At 38.9% G+C, this 18,035-nt stretch overlaps 1 protein-coding gene and 1 pseudogene across 4 annotated transcripts in view; both read right to left on the reverse strand.

Moving 5' to 3' along the window:
* BCO2 (beta-carotene oxygenase 2) overlaps positions 1-18,035 on the reverse strand; it is a 32,903-nt gene that overhangs the window by 11,243 nt on the left and 3,625 nt on the right. For 3 of the 4 annotated variants that reach the window (XM_032285545.1, XM_032285544.1, XM_032285542.1), the window contains exons 2-5: positions 16,993-17,197; positions 6,545-6,756; positions 5,917-6,032; positions 5,150-5,252 (exon numbers count right to left, since the gene is read on the reverse strand). In XM_032285545.1, coding sequence (XP_032141436.1) covers positions 5,150-5,252; positions 5,917-6,032; positions 6,545-6,756; positions 16,993-17,197 — 636 coding nt within the window. The remainder of the gene's footprint in view (positions 1-5,149; positions 5,253-5,916; positions 6,033-6,544; positions 6,757-16,992; positions 17,198-18,035) is intronic. The other variant, XM_032285546.1, reaches the window with a different exon arrangement.
* Positions 12,331-13,049, reverse strand: LOC116556288 (annotated as a pseudogene).

Raw genomic sequence — 18,035 nt, forward strand, 5'->3', positions numbered from 1 at the left:
TATACAGAAATATGCAAAACAGACAAAAATCCCCCCATTCCTCCTCCTTCTTCTTCTTCATTTTTAAGAGACAGGGCCTTGCACTGCCACCCAGTATGGAGTACAGTGGTATCACAGCTCATTGCAACCTCGAACTCATGGCCTCAAGCAATCCTCCCACCTCAGCTTCCCAAAGTGCTATAATTACAGGTGTGAGCCACTGTGCTCAGACAAAATCTCTTATTTTGGAAAGCTCAAATTCTTGTACATCATTTAATAAGTAAAAATACAATGCATCAGATGACAATGAGAACTATAATGGAAAATAAGCCAAGGAATAAGGATCAGGAGTGATCATATGAGGAGTAGCGGCTACTGTTTACAACTTTAAATATGCTGGTCTGGAAAAGCTTCACTAAGTGAGTAACATTTGAGTAAAGACCTAAAGGAGGTGAGGAAGAAAGCCTTGAGGATACCTGGGAGAAATGCATTTCAGGTGGAGGGAAAAGCAAATGCAAAGGTTCTCAGCCAGGAGCACAATTGGAGTGTTTTAAGTATCAAAAAGGAGGAGGCCAGTGTGGCCCTTCATGATAAGTGAGGAGGAGAGTCTAGGAGATGAAGTCAGGGAGGTGGGTATGGGTTAAAAGGATCACTCTGATATTACAGTGCTGAAAAGAAACTGAAGCGGGGCAAGGGCAGAATCAGGGCAATTAGTTAAGGGGTTGTTGCAGTCATTCAAGTGAGAAGGGATGGTGACCCAGATGGTGACCATGGAGGTGGTGTGAAGTGGCTGGATTTTTGACATATTTTGAAGGCACTGCTGAACCTACTTTTTTTTGTTGTTTGAGACAGGGTCTCATTCTGTCACTCAGGCTGGAGTGCAGTGGTGCAAGCACGACCTACTGCAGCCTCAGTCTTCTGGGCTCAAGCAATACCCCTACCTCAGCCTACTCAGTAGCTGGGACCAAAGGCATGTGCCACTATGTCCAGCTAATTTTTGTATTTTTTGTAGAGATGAGGTCTTTTTATATTGTCCAGGCTGGTCTCAAACTCCTGAGCTCAAGCAATACTCCCACCTCGGGCTCCCAAAGTGCTGGAATTATAGGCATAAGCCATTGCACCTGGCCGTGAAATTACTTTTTGATCAACTGATGTAAGAGATAAATGTAAAGGATGATTCCACAGTTACTGTCCTTAGCAACTGGAAAGATGGAGTTCGTATGTCCTGAGATGGGGCAGATTCACCTTAAGGAGAGAAAGAAATAAGCCAGGCACAGTGATGCATGCCTACAGTCCAGCTGCTTGGGATGATCCCTTCAGCTCAGGAGTTCAAGTCTAACCTGAGCAACATAGCAAGACCCCATCTCTAATTGAAGAAAGAAGAAGAAGGAAGAAAAAGGAGGAATGAGGAAGAAAAGGAAGGAAGGAAGGGAGGGAGGGAGGGAGGGAGGGAGAGGGAGAGAGGGAGAGAAGGAAAAAAGGCAGACAGGCAAGGAAGAGAGAAGGAGGAGGAGGAGAGGAAGAGGTGGTGGTGGTAGTTTAGGAGAAAATATCAGGAGTCTGGTTTTGGACAAGTTAATTTCATAATGCCTATTATAAATCCTAGGAAGAATGCTGAGTAAGCAATTGGATATAAAATATTAGGGAGGTCTAGGTTGGGGATATAGATATGTTTTGAGAACCCACTATATACAAAACATCATGCTTTGTACATTGATGAGAAAAATATTAGACAAGCTCTATATTCCAAGTGTACTTTATTATTGTCTCTAACATTAGTATGAAGAACATATAAGTATTAAAAATTAACTGGATTGATTAATGTTTACAGAATTTTTATTAATTTTAAAAAACCTTTTAAAAATATCTTGAAAAGCTTAAAAAAAAGCTTTTTACCTAAAGGTAGCAATTACTAGCAAGTATTTTACTGTATTACAGTGAGAATCACTAAGTTTCCCCCAGATGTCTACCAGGTAGTTGAGCTCCCTGCAGTTGCATGCACATTGAGTTCCAGGTCAAAAACTTCTCACTGAACCAAATAATCAAGTGAATTTTAAAAAAGGAGATTCAGTGTTCATTGGGATTAGGAGACGATAAAGAGAAGAATTTCCTGTCTCAGTATTTGGATTACTCAATTCATGGAATTTAAACACATTAGTTAATGAACTGTTCTAACTGAAAGTCCTGAAAGCATTAGGCAAGACAGACACCCAGGAAACACCCAGCAGAGGAATGTCCAGAAAGATCGGACCTGCCCAATACTGTGAGTTGAACTCTGGGAGACTCTCCAGGAGTTTGCATAAACAGCGAACTGAGGCAAAGTAACAAGCACAGGCTCTCATGATTGGTGGCTGGGTTAATCAGTGAGGTCCAGGGGCCACTTGCACCAAGATCACCCAGAGACCATGTTAAAATGCAAATTCTTGGCCCTTTTTCAGTTCTACTAAACCAGAATCCCTGAAGACGAATAAAATCCAGATCATTCTATCTACATTCCAGATGATTTTTGGGCACACTAAAGGTTGAGAATCACAGATCTAGTTACTATTATTTTAGAATAGGTAATTTAGACTGGGTGCAGTGGCTCGCACCTGTAATCCCAGCACTTTGGGAGGCCAAGGCGGGCAGATTACTTGAGGTCAGGAGTTTGAAATCAGCCTGGCCAACGTGACTGAAACCCCATCTCTACTAAAAGTACAAAAATTAGCCGGGCATGGTGGCAGGCGCCTGTAATCTCAGCTACTTGTGAGGCTGAGGCAGGAGAATCACTTGAATCTGGGAGGTGAAGCTTGCAGTAAATTGAGGTCATGCCACTGCACTTCAGCCTGGGTGACAGAGCAAGCCTTCATCTAAAAAATATATATGTAATTTAGAATGGTGAAATAGTGTTTCTCATATTACAAATGCATTACAAAATTATCTACTTGGTTAACAGAGTTAATTCATTATGAAATGGATTTTTTTAAGGATCAAGATAGATGGAACGAAAACTGCTGGGTTCCTGGATCCATTTTGCTGAAACATTTTACTTAGAAGGATGTTTGCCGTTTCCTATAACAGTGTTGAAGAATCCATCCTTACCTGAGATCAAATAATAAAGAAAGGAGAGAGAGCTGCGTGTAGAGGTATCCAGGGCACCCTCTCTCTACTCGAGCCAGTAAAAAACAAACCTGTAGTATTCATCTTCATATACACTCAGAGATGTAAATACAGAGAAATACAGAGGAGCAAGCCACAAAGCCAATTACATACCAAAGTTATACCATTAACCTATACAAAGATTTCATAGGTTGTAGATGGTAGATTGATAGCTAAGAGAGAGATAGTCCAAAATATCTAATGCAGTAGTCCCCCCTGTATCCAGGGGGGACACACTGTTTTTTTCCTTTACATATATACTTATGATAAAGTTTAATTTCTAAATTAGGCACGGTAAGAGATTAACAATAACTAATAAAATAAAATAATTATAACAATATACAGTAATAAAAATTATGTGAATGTGGTCTTTATCTCACAAAATATTGTAATATATTCAGACTGGATAACTGAAACTGTGAAAGTGAAACCACAGATAAAGGGGGCCTAGGGGGTCTACTATACTTACTTACACATCCTCTTCAAACAGGGAGAGACATGTGTATTCAAGAATAGAACCTGAATTTGCATGCCCTTAGAAGAGTGGATAGATAGGTAAAAAAGCCTTAACAAGCAGAGAAAGACATGGTGAACAGGTGAAGACTGAATATTTTTAAAATACCAATAGAGTCTTCTGCACTCCGTGATGAGTAACTAATGAGATGGTCTAACAGTAACCACCAAGCAAGACTTTGTGTGTGTGACTCTAAGCTTACTAGAGCAAGTCATTTAGACCTCCTCAAGGTTCACTGCCTTTGTAAAACCAAGGTAATATCAGCATCTTTCTCAGAGATTTGGCACAAGGATTAAATGAGAAAATATGGAGAAAAATGTTTAACACCAGCACATAGTAGATACTCAATAAAAGTTAGCTATCATTATTAGCTATCAGAACTTTCAGGAGCAGATTGGAGACCAGGAAAGAGGTGTGACTTAAGCAGTTGTGCATGCAACCCCACTATGACCTTAACTTACTTTGTAGTGTATTACTTTCATGGTAAAAATAAATTTCTTCCCTATATGATAGACAGTGTACCTTCCCTGTATCTCTTGACTGCAACATTCTAAATTTCTTATACTTACAATATGGTATTTCTTTAAAATTCCAGTTTGAGGCCGGGTGCAGTGGCTCACGCCTGTAATCCCAGCACTTTGGGAGGCTGAGGCGGGTAGATCATGATGTCAGAATTTCAACACCAGCCTGACCAATATGCTGAAACCCCCATCTCTACTAAAAATACAAAAATTAGCTGGGCGTGGTGGTGCATGCCTGCAGTCCCAGCTACTCAGGAGGCTGAGGCAGAAGAATCACTTGAACCCAGGAGGTGGAGTTTGCAGTGAGCTGAGATCATGCCGCTGCACTCCAGCCTGGGCGACAGAGTGAGGTTCCATCTCAAAAAAAAAAAAAATTCCAGTTTAAGAAATATGTACTGGAAATTCCTACAATGCTTGTGAGCCACAGGCACAATGAAATGTAAAAATGTGAGTTAAACTAAAAAGATCAGATAGAAAATCAGCTGCTAAACATAGGTGCAAATAGACCATAGAACAGATATTTAATGATAAATCATATATTTTAAGTTGAATAATGCTATTTTAGAGAGTTCCTTCCAAACTTCTCAAATGATGTTTCATATGTTTACATCTTAACTATAATTGAACCCCAAGAAGACAGTTAACACCCAATTATTTCTTTTCTCTCACTTTTTTTTTTTTTTTTTTTTTGAGACAGGGTCTGGTTGTGTTGCCTAGGCTGAAGGGCAATGGTGCAGTCATGGCTCACTACAACCTCAAACTCCTGGGCTCAAGGAATCCTCCCAAGTAGCTGGGACCATAGGTGTGCCCTATCACACCTGGCTAATTTTTTTTCTTTTTGCACAAAATGGGGTCTCACTTTGTTGCCCAGGCTGGTGTCGAACTCCTGGGCTCAAGCAATCCTCCTGCCTTGTGCTCCCAAAGGGCTGAGATTACAAGTGTATGCCACAGCGCCTGGGCTCAATTATTTCTAAAAAGACCTCTACTGCAACTTTACCATATGGCCCAAAGGAGTTCCCCATATTGTATGCTGTTCCATCCGGGTCATAATGAGGATGTGCAGTTGCTCCATTCACAGCAATAAATTTGCTCCAATCTACCTGCAAATTTGAGACCATTGGAGATTTTTAATGGGCAGATCTCTATTTATATGCATACGTAGTAGAAATATCAAATATTTTTTAAAATATGATATGAAAACTGCAATCCAAGCCCTTATTTCTTGCGTCTGAGAAATAAAAATTATTTTTCCCAGTAAAAAAATCAAGACTAAAAGCAACAAACAAAAACTCACCACCACTACTAACAACAAAACCACCCTGAATAAATTTGTCTAATAGCACAGGAAAATTCAAAAGAAGCATAAGAATTAAAATTAAAAATCTAGTCTAAAATTTTCTTTTCAATTAATATGTTATGTGAAGGCAATACAGGTATAGGCAACCTCCAGTCCAACACTAACTAAGAAGAACAGCAACTAGCTAAAGTAGATCAGTATAATTCTATTTCTCCTTTACCCTAGCCTTCAGATATTAGGCCTAAGGAAGAAGTTTAGAATTGTCTCTAAGGAAAACCAACCCACAGGCCATTCTAATCAGGCCAGAGCGTAAAGGTGACCTGCATCAATGAATAACTTTGTTTTTGTTTTTGTGTGGCTAAGGCTCCGATTTCTTCTTGATATGTACTAGATACTCTAAAAAGTATTTCAAATGGAAAAAAAAATGTTAGGATCTATTTTATTCATTTCGTTAACCTGTACTTTACCTTTTCTGTTTTTTCCAGAGTTTCAATATCCACTTTATTCATAAAGTTGGTCTCAGTGGAGAGGTAGTAATCACCCTTGTACTGCACATAGTTGACATTAGTGTTGTCAGTCATGGCTGAAACCAAACCCCAGAGTTATTTAAGTACCACAGCTTACTACAGCAGATGCTAAGCACACACTCAAAGGGAGAAAGCAGTTTCAACATCCTCTTACATACACAAAAAAATCTACTTTCAAGATTTATGTTTCTATAGATGGTCATATATCACAACAGTTTAAATAATCATGACTATCGGCCGGGCACGGTGGCTCGAGCCTGTAATCCCAGCACTTTGGGAGGCCGAGGCGGGTGGATCACGAGGTCAAGAGATCGAGACCATCCTGGTCAACATGGTGAAACCCCGTCTCTACTAAAAATACAAAAAATTAGCTGGGCATGGTGGTGCGTGCCTGTAATCCCAGCTACTCAGGAGGCTGAGGCTGGAGAATTGCCTGAGCCCAGGAGGCGGAGGTTGTGGTGAGTCGAGATCGCGCCATTGCACTCCAGCCTGGGTAACATGAGTGAAACTCCGTCTCAAAAAATAATAATAATAATAATAATAATCATGACTATCACCTGCAGCTTACCTGGCGGCTCAAACCTGGACAGGAAACGTTCAAAAACATTCTTGCAGGGATCTGGGAGAGCCAGTGTGCCAAATTCCGAGATTACAATTCGGTTTTGAGCACTATTAGCCTTATATGTATCGCTCTGTAGAAACTTGCTCCTGTATGTCACTGTGCCCTCTGCCATCCTGAACTGGTGAAGCAATGCCATCCCATCAAACCAATGATTGTATCTTCAAACAGGAGAACATAAATAAATAAATATTAGTAAGAAAACATGGGGTAAAAATAAGAGACAGAGTGATAGATCTTCATTTCAAATATAAAGATAAGGAAATGGGGCAGGTTCCCAGCACAATCTGAGTAGTCAGAGAATTTGAAATTTTGGAAAGATAACATTTTGGGTATATCTTAGGCATAAAAGGAAAGAATAATTTACATCCTCCTGACCCTTACCCCTGTCAAGAAGACCCTCACATTTTAGAAAACTCCTATGATGGTGAATCCTAAGAAAATTCTGATCTTTACTCTATGACTAAGAGAATAGCATGAGAGGTTATGGGATGCCTGACATTTACCAAATCAGAATAAGTTCCAGGCTGGGCACAGTGGCTCACATCTGTAATTCCAGCAATTTAGGATGCTGAGGTGGGTGGATTGCTTGAGACCAGCCTGGGCAACATGGCAAAACCCCATCTCATTAAAAAAAAAAAAAAAGAAAGAAAGAAAAGGAATGAATTCCTAAGCTTTTAGAAATAGTTATTTATCTTCATATCTTGTTAAGTGTTAACGTTTCTGTTTACTTTAAAATTTTTCAGCTTTATCAAGATTATGCAAAGTACACAAAGAAGATGACTGTCCTTCCTAGATAATCATTCTTGTCCATATGATTACACTAGAAATGATCTACTTATATAGTTGAACATTGAAAACCGTAAGGAAAAGTTTGTGGCTTCACTTTTTAAATGGTTAATTATATGGTCTCTTCTTTCATGTGCTTAACACATTGAATTCTTAATGTTCTCGGTTTGGATAAACAAAGCTAACATCATTGTCTTAAAAGGCAATGATTCCTGAAAACAGAGACTGGAAAAGATATTTGTACACCCATGTTCACAGCAACATTATTCACAATAGCCAAAGGGTGGAAGCAACTCAAGTGTCCATCAGTGGTTGAATGCATAAACAAAATGTTTACATTGCAAGGATTCAGAGCATGCTACGCCAAAATATGCCACTTTAACATACGATTATTTTGAGTTAAAAGGCACTTGAAAAACAGCAGATGCATGAAGAGCACCCTGACCTCTTTATTCCTTCCTGAAAGCAGGAGATAAAACTCCCATGTGAAAGGTGCCCTCCCTGTACCAGAGATATTTATATCAGCACAGGTGAGGAGTTGAGGCTGAGAAAATGAGAAAAAGCTGTGCAAATGAACCTTGTTAAACTAACCCTTTATCTCATGGTCACTTTCCCACAGTTAACTGCCCTGGCGCATATTCCTTTGTCTTGTCACATTTTCACCTTTTACTACTCTTTGTCCAACCTAGTTTATAAGCTTTCAGCCCTAACTTATCCTTTGGCTCTTCATTTCTCTTGGGGGATTGGGAGGGTGTTCTAAGGTACAATGTAAAACTTACTAAATAAATTTTGTATGATTTTCTCTTATTAATCTGTCCTATGTCAGTTTAATTCTTGGGCTCAGCTGGAGACCCTACGTGGTAGGAGGGAAAATTTTGCCTCCCCAAAAACCTATACTGGAATATTACTTATCCTTTAAAACAAAGGAAATCCTGTCACATGTTACAACATGAAAGAACCATTGAGAATATTATGCTATATGAAATATGCCAGTCATAAAAAGACAAATACTGTATGATTCCACTTATGTAAGGTATTTAAAGTAGTCAAATTCATAAAAACATAAAGTAGAACAGTAGTTAACAGGAGTAAGGAGAAATGAAGAGTTGCTGTTTAATGAGCATAGAGTTTCAATTTCACAAAATGAAAAAGTTCTAAAGATCTGTTTCACAACAAGATGAATATATTTAACAGTACTTAACTATATACTTAAAAGTGGTTAGGATAGTAAATTTTATGTTATATGTATTTTACCAGAATTTTTTTAATTGCAGGAAAGAAAAAAGAAAAAGTCCTTCTTTAGCCCAATGACTTGGGATGCCAGTGTTATCAGATAACTAAATTTCCTTAAGTTCCTGGGTTTACTTCTGGTCTTTCTATGTCATTCATCTATTGGTCTATTCTTGCACCAATATCACAATGTTTTCATTGTAAAGGCTTTATGGTGTATTTTAATATTTGGTAGGGCTAGTTGCACCCTCTGAAAAAATGTTTAGTGCTTTCTTGTCAATTCTTACATATTTATCGTGCTATATGAACTTTAGGTATCAATTGGTCCAACTTTCCTAAAAAGCTTGTTGGAATTTTTATTAAGATTTTATTGGATTTATAAATGGACTCAGGGAGAACTAGTACATCTCTATGATGTGCAATTATTCTATTCAAGAACAGGGATGGTCTTTCCATTTGTTCAAATTTGTCTTCCAAGAGTGTTTTAAAGTTTGCATATTTCTAAATTCATTGCTAAGTAATCTTCTTTGTTGCAATTGTGAATGAAGTTTCTCTGCCATTATGTTCTCTGATTATTGCTTGCATATATGAAGGATATGATTTCAGTATGTTAATTTTATATCCTGTGACCTTATCTTTTATTGTTACATTTAGTTTTATCAGTGATTCTCTATGGTTTTCCAGGATTACTATTATATCATCTGCAAAAAGAGATAATTTCACTTTACTAGTGCTTGTGCCTCTGGTCAATGTCTTTCATTTAACTGCATTGTTACATCTGGTACAATGTTTAACAGTAGTGAAGATACTGACCATCCTTTCCTGTTTCTGGACTTGAAGAAAATACTGGTTTATTTTCCAATTTAGTATTACTGCTTGTAGCACCAAGATACAATAGAGATTTATAAGATATTTATGATATACATGACATATATATATACCAAGATATATATATTAAAAAATACATACATATAAAATCATATTTAGAAACTATCCAACAAGCCCTATTTTCTTAAGCAATTTTTAGGAAGAATGGGTGTTAAATTTTCACAAAAGCTTTTTCAACCTTTATGGAGATAATTCTGTGATTATTTTTCCTGGAACTTATTAATATGGGGTATTATATTAATGTATTTACTAATAATAAGCCCACCTCCTCCTATTCTTGAAATTAATCCTACCTGATCATAATTTTATTTTAATGTGTTATTGAATTCTGTTTCTTACCAAAATATTTATTAGTCCTATATTAGTATTATATTTAGTACTTTTTTTTTTTAAGAGACAGGGTCTTGCTTGGTGGCCCAGGCTGAAGTGTAGTGGTACTATCATAGCTCACCACATCCTCAAACTTCTGGGCTGAAGTGATCCTCCCACCTCAGCCTCCCAAGTAGCTGAAACTACAGGAACATGCCACCACACTTGGCTACTTTTTAAATTTTTTTGCAAAGATGGAGGGAGTCTCACTATGTTGCCCAGGCTGGTCTTGAGCTCCTGGCCTCAAGAAATCCTCCTGCGTCAGTATCCCAAAGTACTGGGATTACAGGTGTGAGCCATGGTGTTTGGCCTATTTTGTACTTTTTCATGGATAGTCATAACTAATATTAGTCTGCAATTTTCTTTTTTACATTATCTTTGTCATACTTAGATATAAATGTGATGCTTCCTTCATAAAAAACAATTGGGAAGTTTCCCTTCATTTTTGATGCTCTGAAATAATTTATAAAGTATTGGGACTATCTCACATTTGAAGATTTGGTAGAATTCTGTGAAATAATCTGGGCCTGCTAATTTTTTTGAGAAATATTTACTTAACAAGGTTCCTATTTCTTCTACAGAAACTGGTCTACTTAAAACTTCCCTCTCTATCAATTTGGTTTAATTCATTTATTTTTATTTTTGTATAAGGCCTGGCTATGGTGCCCAGGCTGGTCTCGAACTCCTTTCCTCAAGCAATCCTCCTCCCACACCCTCCCAAAGTGCTGAAGTTATCCTACCTTAACCTCCCAAAGTGCTGGAATCACAGGCATGAGCCGCCATGGCTGGCCTCTATCAATTTTGGTAATCTATTTTCCCTAAAGAATTATCCATTTTATCAAGGTTTTCAAATGTATTTGCATAAAGGCCTTCAAAGTCTCTTATAATTAATTTTTTTCTGCTTCAATGATTTCTTCTGCATTGTCATTTTATACTTTGTATATTTGTGCCTTTTCCCTTTTTCTTCTTGAGCATGTAAACTAATGGCTTGTCTACCTTGGCACTATTTTTCAAAAAAATGTACAATAATTTCAAGAATTTCTGCTACTTATTGTATTTCAACTTGTTAGATTCTGTCTCAAGAGATCCTGTCATTCCATGCATTCATTTATTCAAGTCAACATATTCTTGAGTCCCTACTATCTGCCAGGCATTGTGCCAAGGTCAGCACTTACAGGCACATAAATAATGGATACAAAGTAATTGCTGCTACAAGGGAGAAATGTTATTTTTTTTTAAAAGCTATTTATGCAGAGAAGGAGCAACAGGATGGAAGGCCAGGGGAATCAGGAAAAGGTCAAAAGGGAAGGAGACATTTTGCTGTTCCTTTAAGGATGTCTGCCAGTTGCAGAGGGGACATGGGCAGGGGTGATGGAAGGAGGAAGGGTTGGAAGACATATAGTATCTCAGAGGAACAGCCAGGTGAGGAGGTAGCGTGTGGGAGGAGCTGTCAGTGGCAGGTGGTGATGTTGAGAAACAGGTCAGCCCCGACCACCAGCACTTAGACTAAGGCTTAATGACCTTCAACAGGAAAGTGTGAAGTTGTGAAACAGGAGAGTGAAACTGTATGACCGGCATCCTGGAATAAAAAGAACAGCATGCAGATCGAAGAAGGCAACGAGGAGCCCAGGCAATAATTCAAGCAAAGAAGATAAGCACCTAAAGTGAAGCAGCACCAGTGAGCAAAGGACAAACTCCAGAAACAAGTCAGAGATGACTGACAGGATGTAGGCAGCGACGAAAGGAGAGGAGCCAGAAAGTCAGGCCTGAATGACCGGCTGGCTGGTGATGCTTTAACTGGGATGGAGAGGTCATGAAGAGCAGCACTGGGGACAAGTCAACAGCTTGGTTTTGAGAGTCTGAGCTATTTGTAGAACACCAGCGTATACATGTTCCACAGCCATTTGGCAAAACACAGGTCTAGAGCACAAGAGCTGGGGGCAGCGTGGGAGATCCATGTTTGAGAGTATCTAGGTATAAGTTGCCAACGAGATAACTACCATCTACCGAGCACTTCCTACATGCCAGGTATTGCGCTAAGCACTATGCTACATTATATATATATATATATATATATATGTATACATATATATATATGTGTATATATATATATGTATATATATGTATATGTGTATATATTTGTATATACACGATACATAATATATACATATACATGTATATACAAATATGTATAAACATAATACACAATATATACATATATGTATATGCATATATATATTGTTAAGCACTTTGCTTTGCTACATTCTTTATATTATATTGTATTATATATAAATGTATATATATAATATTGTATTATATATTGTGTATTCTGTTAAGCACTTTGCTGCATTCTTTTTTTTTTTTTTGAGTTAAATAATAGGTTTTTTTAATTCTGTACTGGATGTACATTTGATTTTAAGAAGACACTGTTTAATTGCAGAAAAACAAAGTTTCTTTACAAAAACAAAGTTTCTTTAATCATTAAAAAAATAAAAATAAAGAATGCAGTACTTTTAGAAGGTAAAGCTAATAAGTTTACAGAAGTACAAAACAGCAAAACACTTTAAGCAAAAATTCTTTGTTTTTAAGAAAAAGGTATGTCTTCTGGTTTTCTGTTCTTGGCATAAATTTTAATTCTTCCCAGTGGAACCAAAACTTCCTGAACCCCTTTCGGTGTTATCCAAAGCTTGAACTTCTTCTATTTCTGGTTAAAAAATCCATTCACAAACGAGCTGTGCAATTCGATCACCTTTTTTGGCTTCAAACTTTTCTTTGCCAAAATTAAACAGCACAACACCAGCATTTCCTCTATAATCTTCATCTATGACACCAGCTCCTACATCAATAAAGTGTTTTGCAGCCAAGCCAGACCGTGGAGCTACTCTTCAGTAACACCCAGAAGGAAGCGCTATCTGTGTATCTGTTTTCACAAGAGCTTTCTCCATAGGTGGTATTCTGTAATCATAGGCACTGTACAGGTTGTAGCCTGCGGCTCGCGCGGAGCCCCACGTGGGGGCGGTGGCTTGCTCTGAGAGCCCGGCAAAGGGGAGCTGCATGCCGCGCTCCTCCGCGGGCCCGGCCCGCTTGCTGGGTGAAACGGCGGGTGTCTCTTCAGAGCAGGGCATGGCAGAGCCAGAAGGCGAGCGAGGAGAGCCTTTGCTACATTCTTTATATCTATATATTGTATTATATATAATATTGTATATATATTATATTGTATTATATATAGTATATTGTGTTAAGCACTTTGCTACATTCTTTATATACATAGACATATATTTATATTGTGTATATATATTATATATATTAATATGTATACATTATATATATTTATATATATAAAGAATGTAGCAAAGTGCTTAACACAATACACATGTAACTGGCACGTAGTAAGTATATATACATATACATATGTATGTATATATATTCTTCCTTCACATTGACCCTGTGAAGAAATATTTTTCCTATTTTACAGAGGTGGAAACCAAGGTTCGGAGCAATATGCCTACAGTCACAGGGCTGCTCAGTGACAGAAAAAGGGTTTGAACTTAGTGCTGAGGCTAAATCCTGGTCTCTACAGGATCCAAAAAGATAAGGTGAGCTGTAAGAGTTATTTGGCAGAAAAGGAAGTGGGGCGAGATCATGATGCATCAAGGTTTCAGAGAAGAGGAAGAGGGCTGCATCCTCTGATCAAGAATGTGGGGAAGTGTGGAGGTGGGAAGAGGGAAGCTGAAGGAGTTCAAATGCAGGTGCCCCTCAAGTCATGCATTCCTATGAAGTAGGCCATTTTATCTGCTGAGGGTGAAAGGAACAGGGAAAATAAAGCAGGCTTCAGGAAAGGGTCAGAGACTTGCGGCAGATCTTGTAAAAAGCTGGAAAGAACACTGACTGCTAAAGCTTCCTGGCAGCACCAAGCACTCAGCTAAGATGGGATGTCATCATTTCATAATTGACTTGCTGTAGACATGCACAACAGGCCTGGGCCATGAGCAGGGAAAACCAAGAATGGGTTAATCTAGGACTGAAAATAATCAGAGGAGAAGCAGTGACCACCAGGGCAAAGGAAGTGAGCATGGTGTTGAAGTGACTGACTGACAATAAAGTTTGGGCCAGGGAGAAGAAATTAAGAGAAGGTGGATAAGCCTTAAGAAGATAGAAGACAGAAGGAAAGGACAACTCGATGGAATGAAAAAATAAGGTAATGGAATGGAAGACTGTGAAAACTGGGGTTTTGAGCAGAGTAGAGTTTCAGAGCACAACATTTCAAGGGTGGGGAAATTCTGTGGAGTAAGTTGCAAGTGTGGCCTCGGTATGTGGCCTTGTCGAAGTGGCACGGAGGGGAGCAGTCATTACAGTGGGGACGGTCCAGGAACTGGGAGGCTAGACTATGGATCCTGAAGTCCTCTCTAGAGAATGGTAGAGACTAAGCTGCTGACGCTATTTAGTGTTCTGTCCAGATTCACGTAACTTTATTCTTTTTACTTTTGTTTAATTTTTATTTTTTGTAGAGATGGAGTCTTGCTATGTTTGCCTTGACCTCCTGGGCTCAAGCCATCCTCCTGCCTTGGCCTCCCAAAACACTGGGATTATAGGTGTGAGCCACCACACCTGGCCTTCACATATCTTTACAAACTAATATGTCTTCAATTAAATCATTTAAGAAAAAAATTTAATTGAAGATAGGCCTTTGGCATGTCATCACTGTCTGCATGCTGATGTGAATCTGTTAAATTGAAACTAAGAGTGATCAGAGCTTCACAGGTGAGCAGGCCTATTCTTATCCATAGGTGAAGGGTTACACTGCCCTTCCCTAGGTCACTGCCTCTCCCTGTAAGTCCTATCTGGACCTACCACTAAATTGAGTGTCTGTCTCCCTTTGACCTGAAGATATCTGTCCAAGGGGAAAGCAAGACCTTGTTCTTGCTATAAATGCCCACCACTGGCTCTGAAGAAACTGATTTCAGGACAAAGTAGACACTTGTGAGGGCTAGCCATGCCATCCACTTCTCCCACAAAGAGATCTCCTCTATCTTCCAAGAGGCCTGTGGGGCAAGCCTGGGCCCTGAGTGGTCCTGCTACTTGGTTTGAACAACATATTACAGTCTCCTTCTGCAGCAGGTGAAGTACCCTATGCCCTCTGCAAGAGGCTGTTTATTCTCTGGGAGCTGGATGAGATGTTATCTCCTCCTCCTCCCCTTTTCCCTCCTTCTCTTCTACTTCTCCTTGCCTTATATTCTTTTCACATTATAACTGTGTGAAAGGCAGAGATGTAAAATAGGGGAAAGCAAAACTTCTCTAGCAGCTAACTTAACTTCTTTTTCTCCACTTCCAAACTCAGCCTTGCCACTTAGCCTCTCCCCACCCGACCCCATCTAAAGTAGCTCTTAAGAGCTTCTTGCAGCAGCTGGGAAAAACATGCTCCCCAATACCCCACCAAAAAAAAAAAAAAAAAAAAAAAAAAAAAAAAAAAAAAACCTGCGTTTTATTTTTTTCCAGCACTATCATTTTGTAAGTCTATTATTCAGTTAAGACAAGATACAACAGATTCAGTAAATTTAAATATCTGGACTATTAAGAAGCATATATATATCTTAAATGTATCTTAAACACATCCCTAGTTCTTGGTCTGTTTTCTGTTTCCAACAATAGCTGGAGAGGCACAGAAGGACCATGATCAAATTCCAAACAGGCCCAGAGGAGAGGGTAAGGTGGTTTAACAAACAGAAAGCAGACTGGTGATTGCCAGGGGTTAGAGGAAGGAAAGAATGGGAAATTAGTGTTCAATGAATATAGGGTTTCAGTTTTGCAAGGTAAAATGAGTTCTGTGGATGGATGGTAGCACAATACAGTAGTATGAATGTACTTAATGCCATTGAATTCTACATATAAAAATGGTTAAGATGGTAAATTGTATGTTATGTATATTTTACCACAATTTAAAACAATAATAATAATAATACCTGGAACTCATCTAGCCATTAAAAATAATGGTCGTTCAGACTTAGTAGCAACATGGATAAAAAGGCTTATGATAGTGTGAAGTTTTATTAAAAAGTGGGCAAAAATATTACATATAACTGTAATTATTTTAAACAAATCTATAGAAATAGTGGGGAAGACTGGCAGGAAATACATCAAAGTGTTAATAAAGGATGTGTCAAGTGGTACAACCTCCCTTTTCTATATTTTAAAAAGTTTTATATGGGTAAAAACTTTCCTAATGAAAAATTGTTCCTAATATTTAAAAATGTTTAAAACAAAGCAGATTCCTTCCTGGCCATAGGGATTTCTTCACATAACTTCATGTCCCCAGTAGACACTTAGAGAAATTTATACTGAAGAGTTACTGGTTTTTCATGTATTGACATCTATTTATTGAGTGCTATCTAGGTGCGGGCCACTGTTACAGGTAGTGGGGATACAGGATGAACTAGAAAAAGTCTCTACCCTCGTGGAAATTACATTCTAGTGGAAATTACATTGAGTGTTCAGACCTAACACTCAAATAACAAACCAAAGATACTAGATTTAGGAGGGTCCTCTAACCAATGCCCTGTGAATACTGAGGGATGACTGTGCTGGCATTTTTATGTTGGGAGATCAGGAAAGGTTCAAAGGACATGAGATTTGCACTGGCATCTGAATGACAAGACCAGTCTTGGGAAGATTAGGGAAGATAGGTGAGAGAACTAATGCTAAGATGCTGAGCAGATACAACTGTGCCCAGTTTGAGGAACTGAAAGAGACCATTGTGTCTGGGAAGTGGTGGGCGAGGGGGGAAGTGGTGGGCGAGGGAGAAAGTGGTATGAGGAGACATTGCCCTTCCTTCAGGAACTTATGGGGAAACAGTTCAGTCATCACATAGACAGCTTCTGACACCTCTCTTCTCGTGGCGCAAACCACAGAGGACTTCAAATTTACAATAGCCTACAGAGCAGAAAAAGCAGGACGTTTTCTTTAAAAAGTCTCCTTTTTTCTCCTCTAGGCTACATTTTCCTTATCTGTAATCAAAGGGATGGAATGGCAATATTAACCTCATAGAGGAGGCAGACATTAATGCATATCCCACAGAACCAGCCTGTGCCAAGAAATCCGAGTTGTTCTCCAAAATCAAGGCTTACTTATCCTTCCCAAACTCGAATTTCCCAGGTCCAATCCGAAGCAGACAGCCATTAAGCCACTTAGGAAAATGTCCCCAGACTCGAGCAGAGATGCCCCGTGGAGCCTCTTCCACTGTGGTCAGTAGCGGTGCAACACACAGCAGACCCCGACACTGCCCAAAGACGGCTTTTTTCTGATGCGTATTTCCCAGGTACCTTTTGAAAACTGTGCAGAGGAAACCAAAAGCACAAAAAATATTTTACCAAATCTTCTATAAACTTGCCTGTTTCACACAGACAATAATCTTATGAACTGGCAGCTTGAGGGAAACGTGAACCTAACACCAAATACAGTCTCCCATTTCCTCTCTCTCCTTCCTCATTCTCAGACTATCAACGCTTTAGTTCTACATTTTCAAACCACAGCAACTCTTCTATTTTTTACAGTACTAATCTACCTAAGAATTAACTTAGGACTTCAGTTACTATATTTATCATTTCTCATAGTTGAACAATGCCTGTTTTGTTTTGTTTTTTGTTTTTTGGTTTTTTTTGAGACAGAGTTTCGCTCTTGTTACCCAGGCTGGAGTGCAATGGCGCGATCTCGGCTCACCGCAACCTCCGCCTCCTGGGTTCAGGCAATTCTCCTGCCTCAGCCTCCTGAGTACCTGGGATTACAGGCACACACCACCATGCCCAGCTAATGTTTTGTATTTTTTAGTAGAGACAGGGTTTCACCGTGTTGACCAGGATGGTCTCGATCTCTCGACCTCGTGATCCACCCGCCTCGGGCTCCCAAAGTGCTGGGATTACAGGCTTGAGCCACCGCGCCCGGCATTGTTTTTTTACAAGAATAAATCTACATGCCAACCCTAGATGTGCTAAGACCAACCTTGTTGTTATAAAAATGACCACCATTCAATATTATCACAATTACATTGACTTCAATAATTTAGACATACCAACATGTGATTCCAGAGGTTTCATAGCAATTCCTGTAAATGTAATAATATCTTAAACTTAATTTCTTTTATTTTAATTGTATATATATGAATATATAAGGC

The sequence above is a fragment of the Sapajus apella genome, unplaced genomic scaffold (genome assembly GCF_009761245.1).
Source record: "Sapajus apella isolate SASKATOON/1434 unplaced genomic scaffold, GSC_monkey_1.0 scaffold16, whole genome shotgun sequence".
Classification (NCBI taxonomy): Eukaryota; Metazoa; Chordata; class Mammalia; order Primates; family Cebidae; genus Sapajus; species Sapajus apella.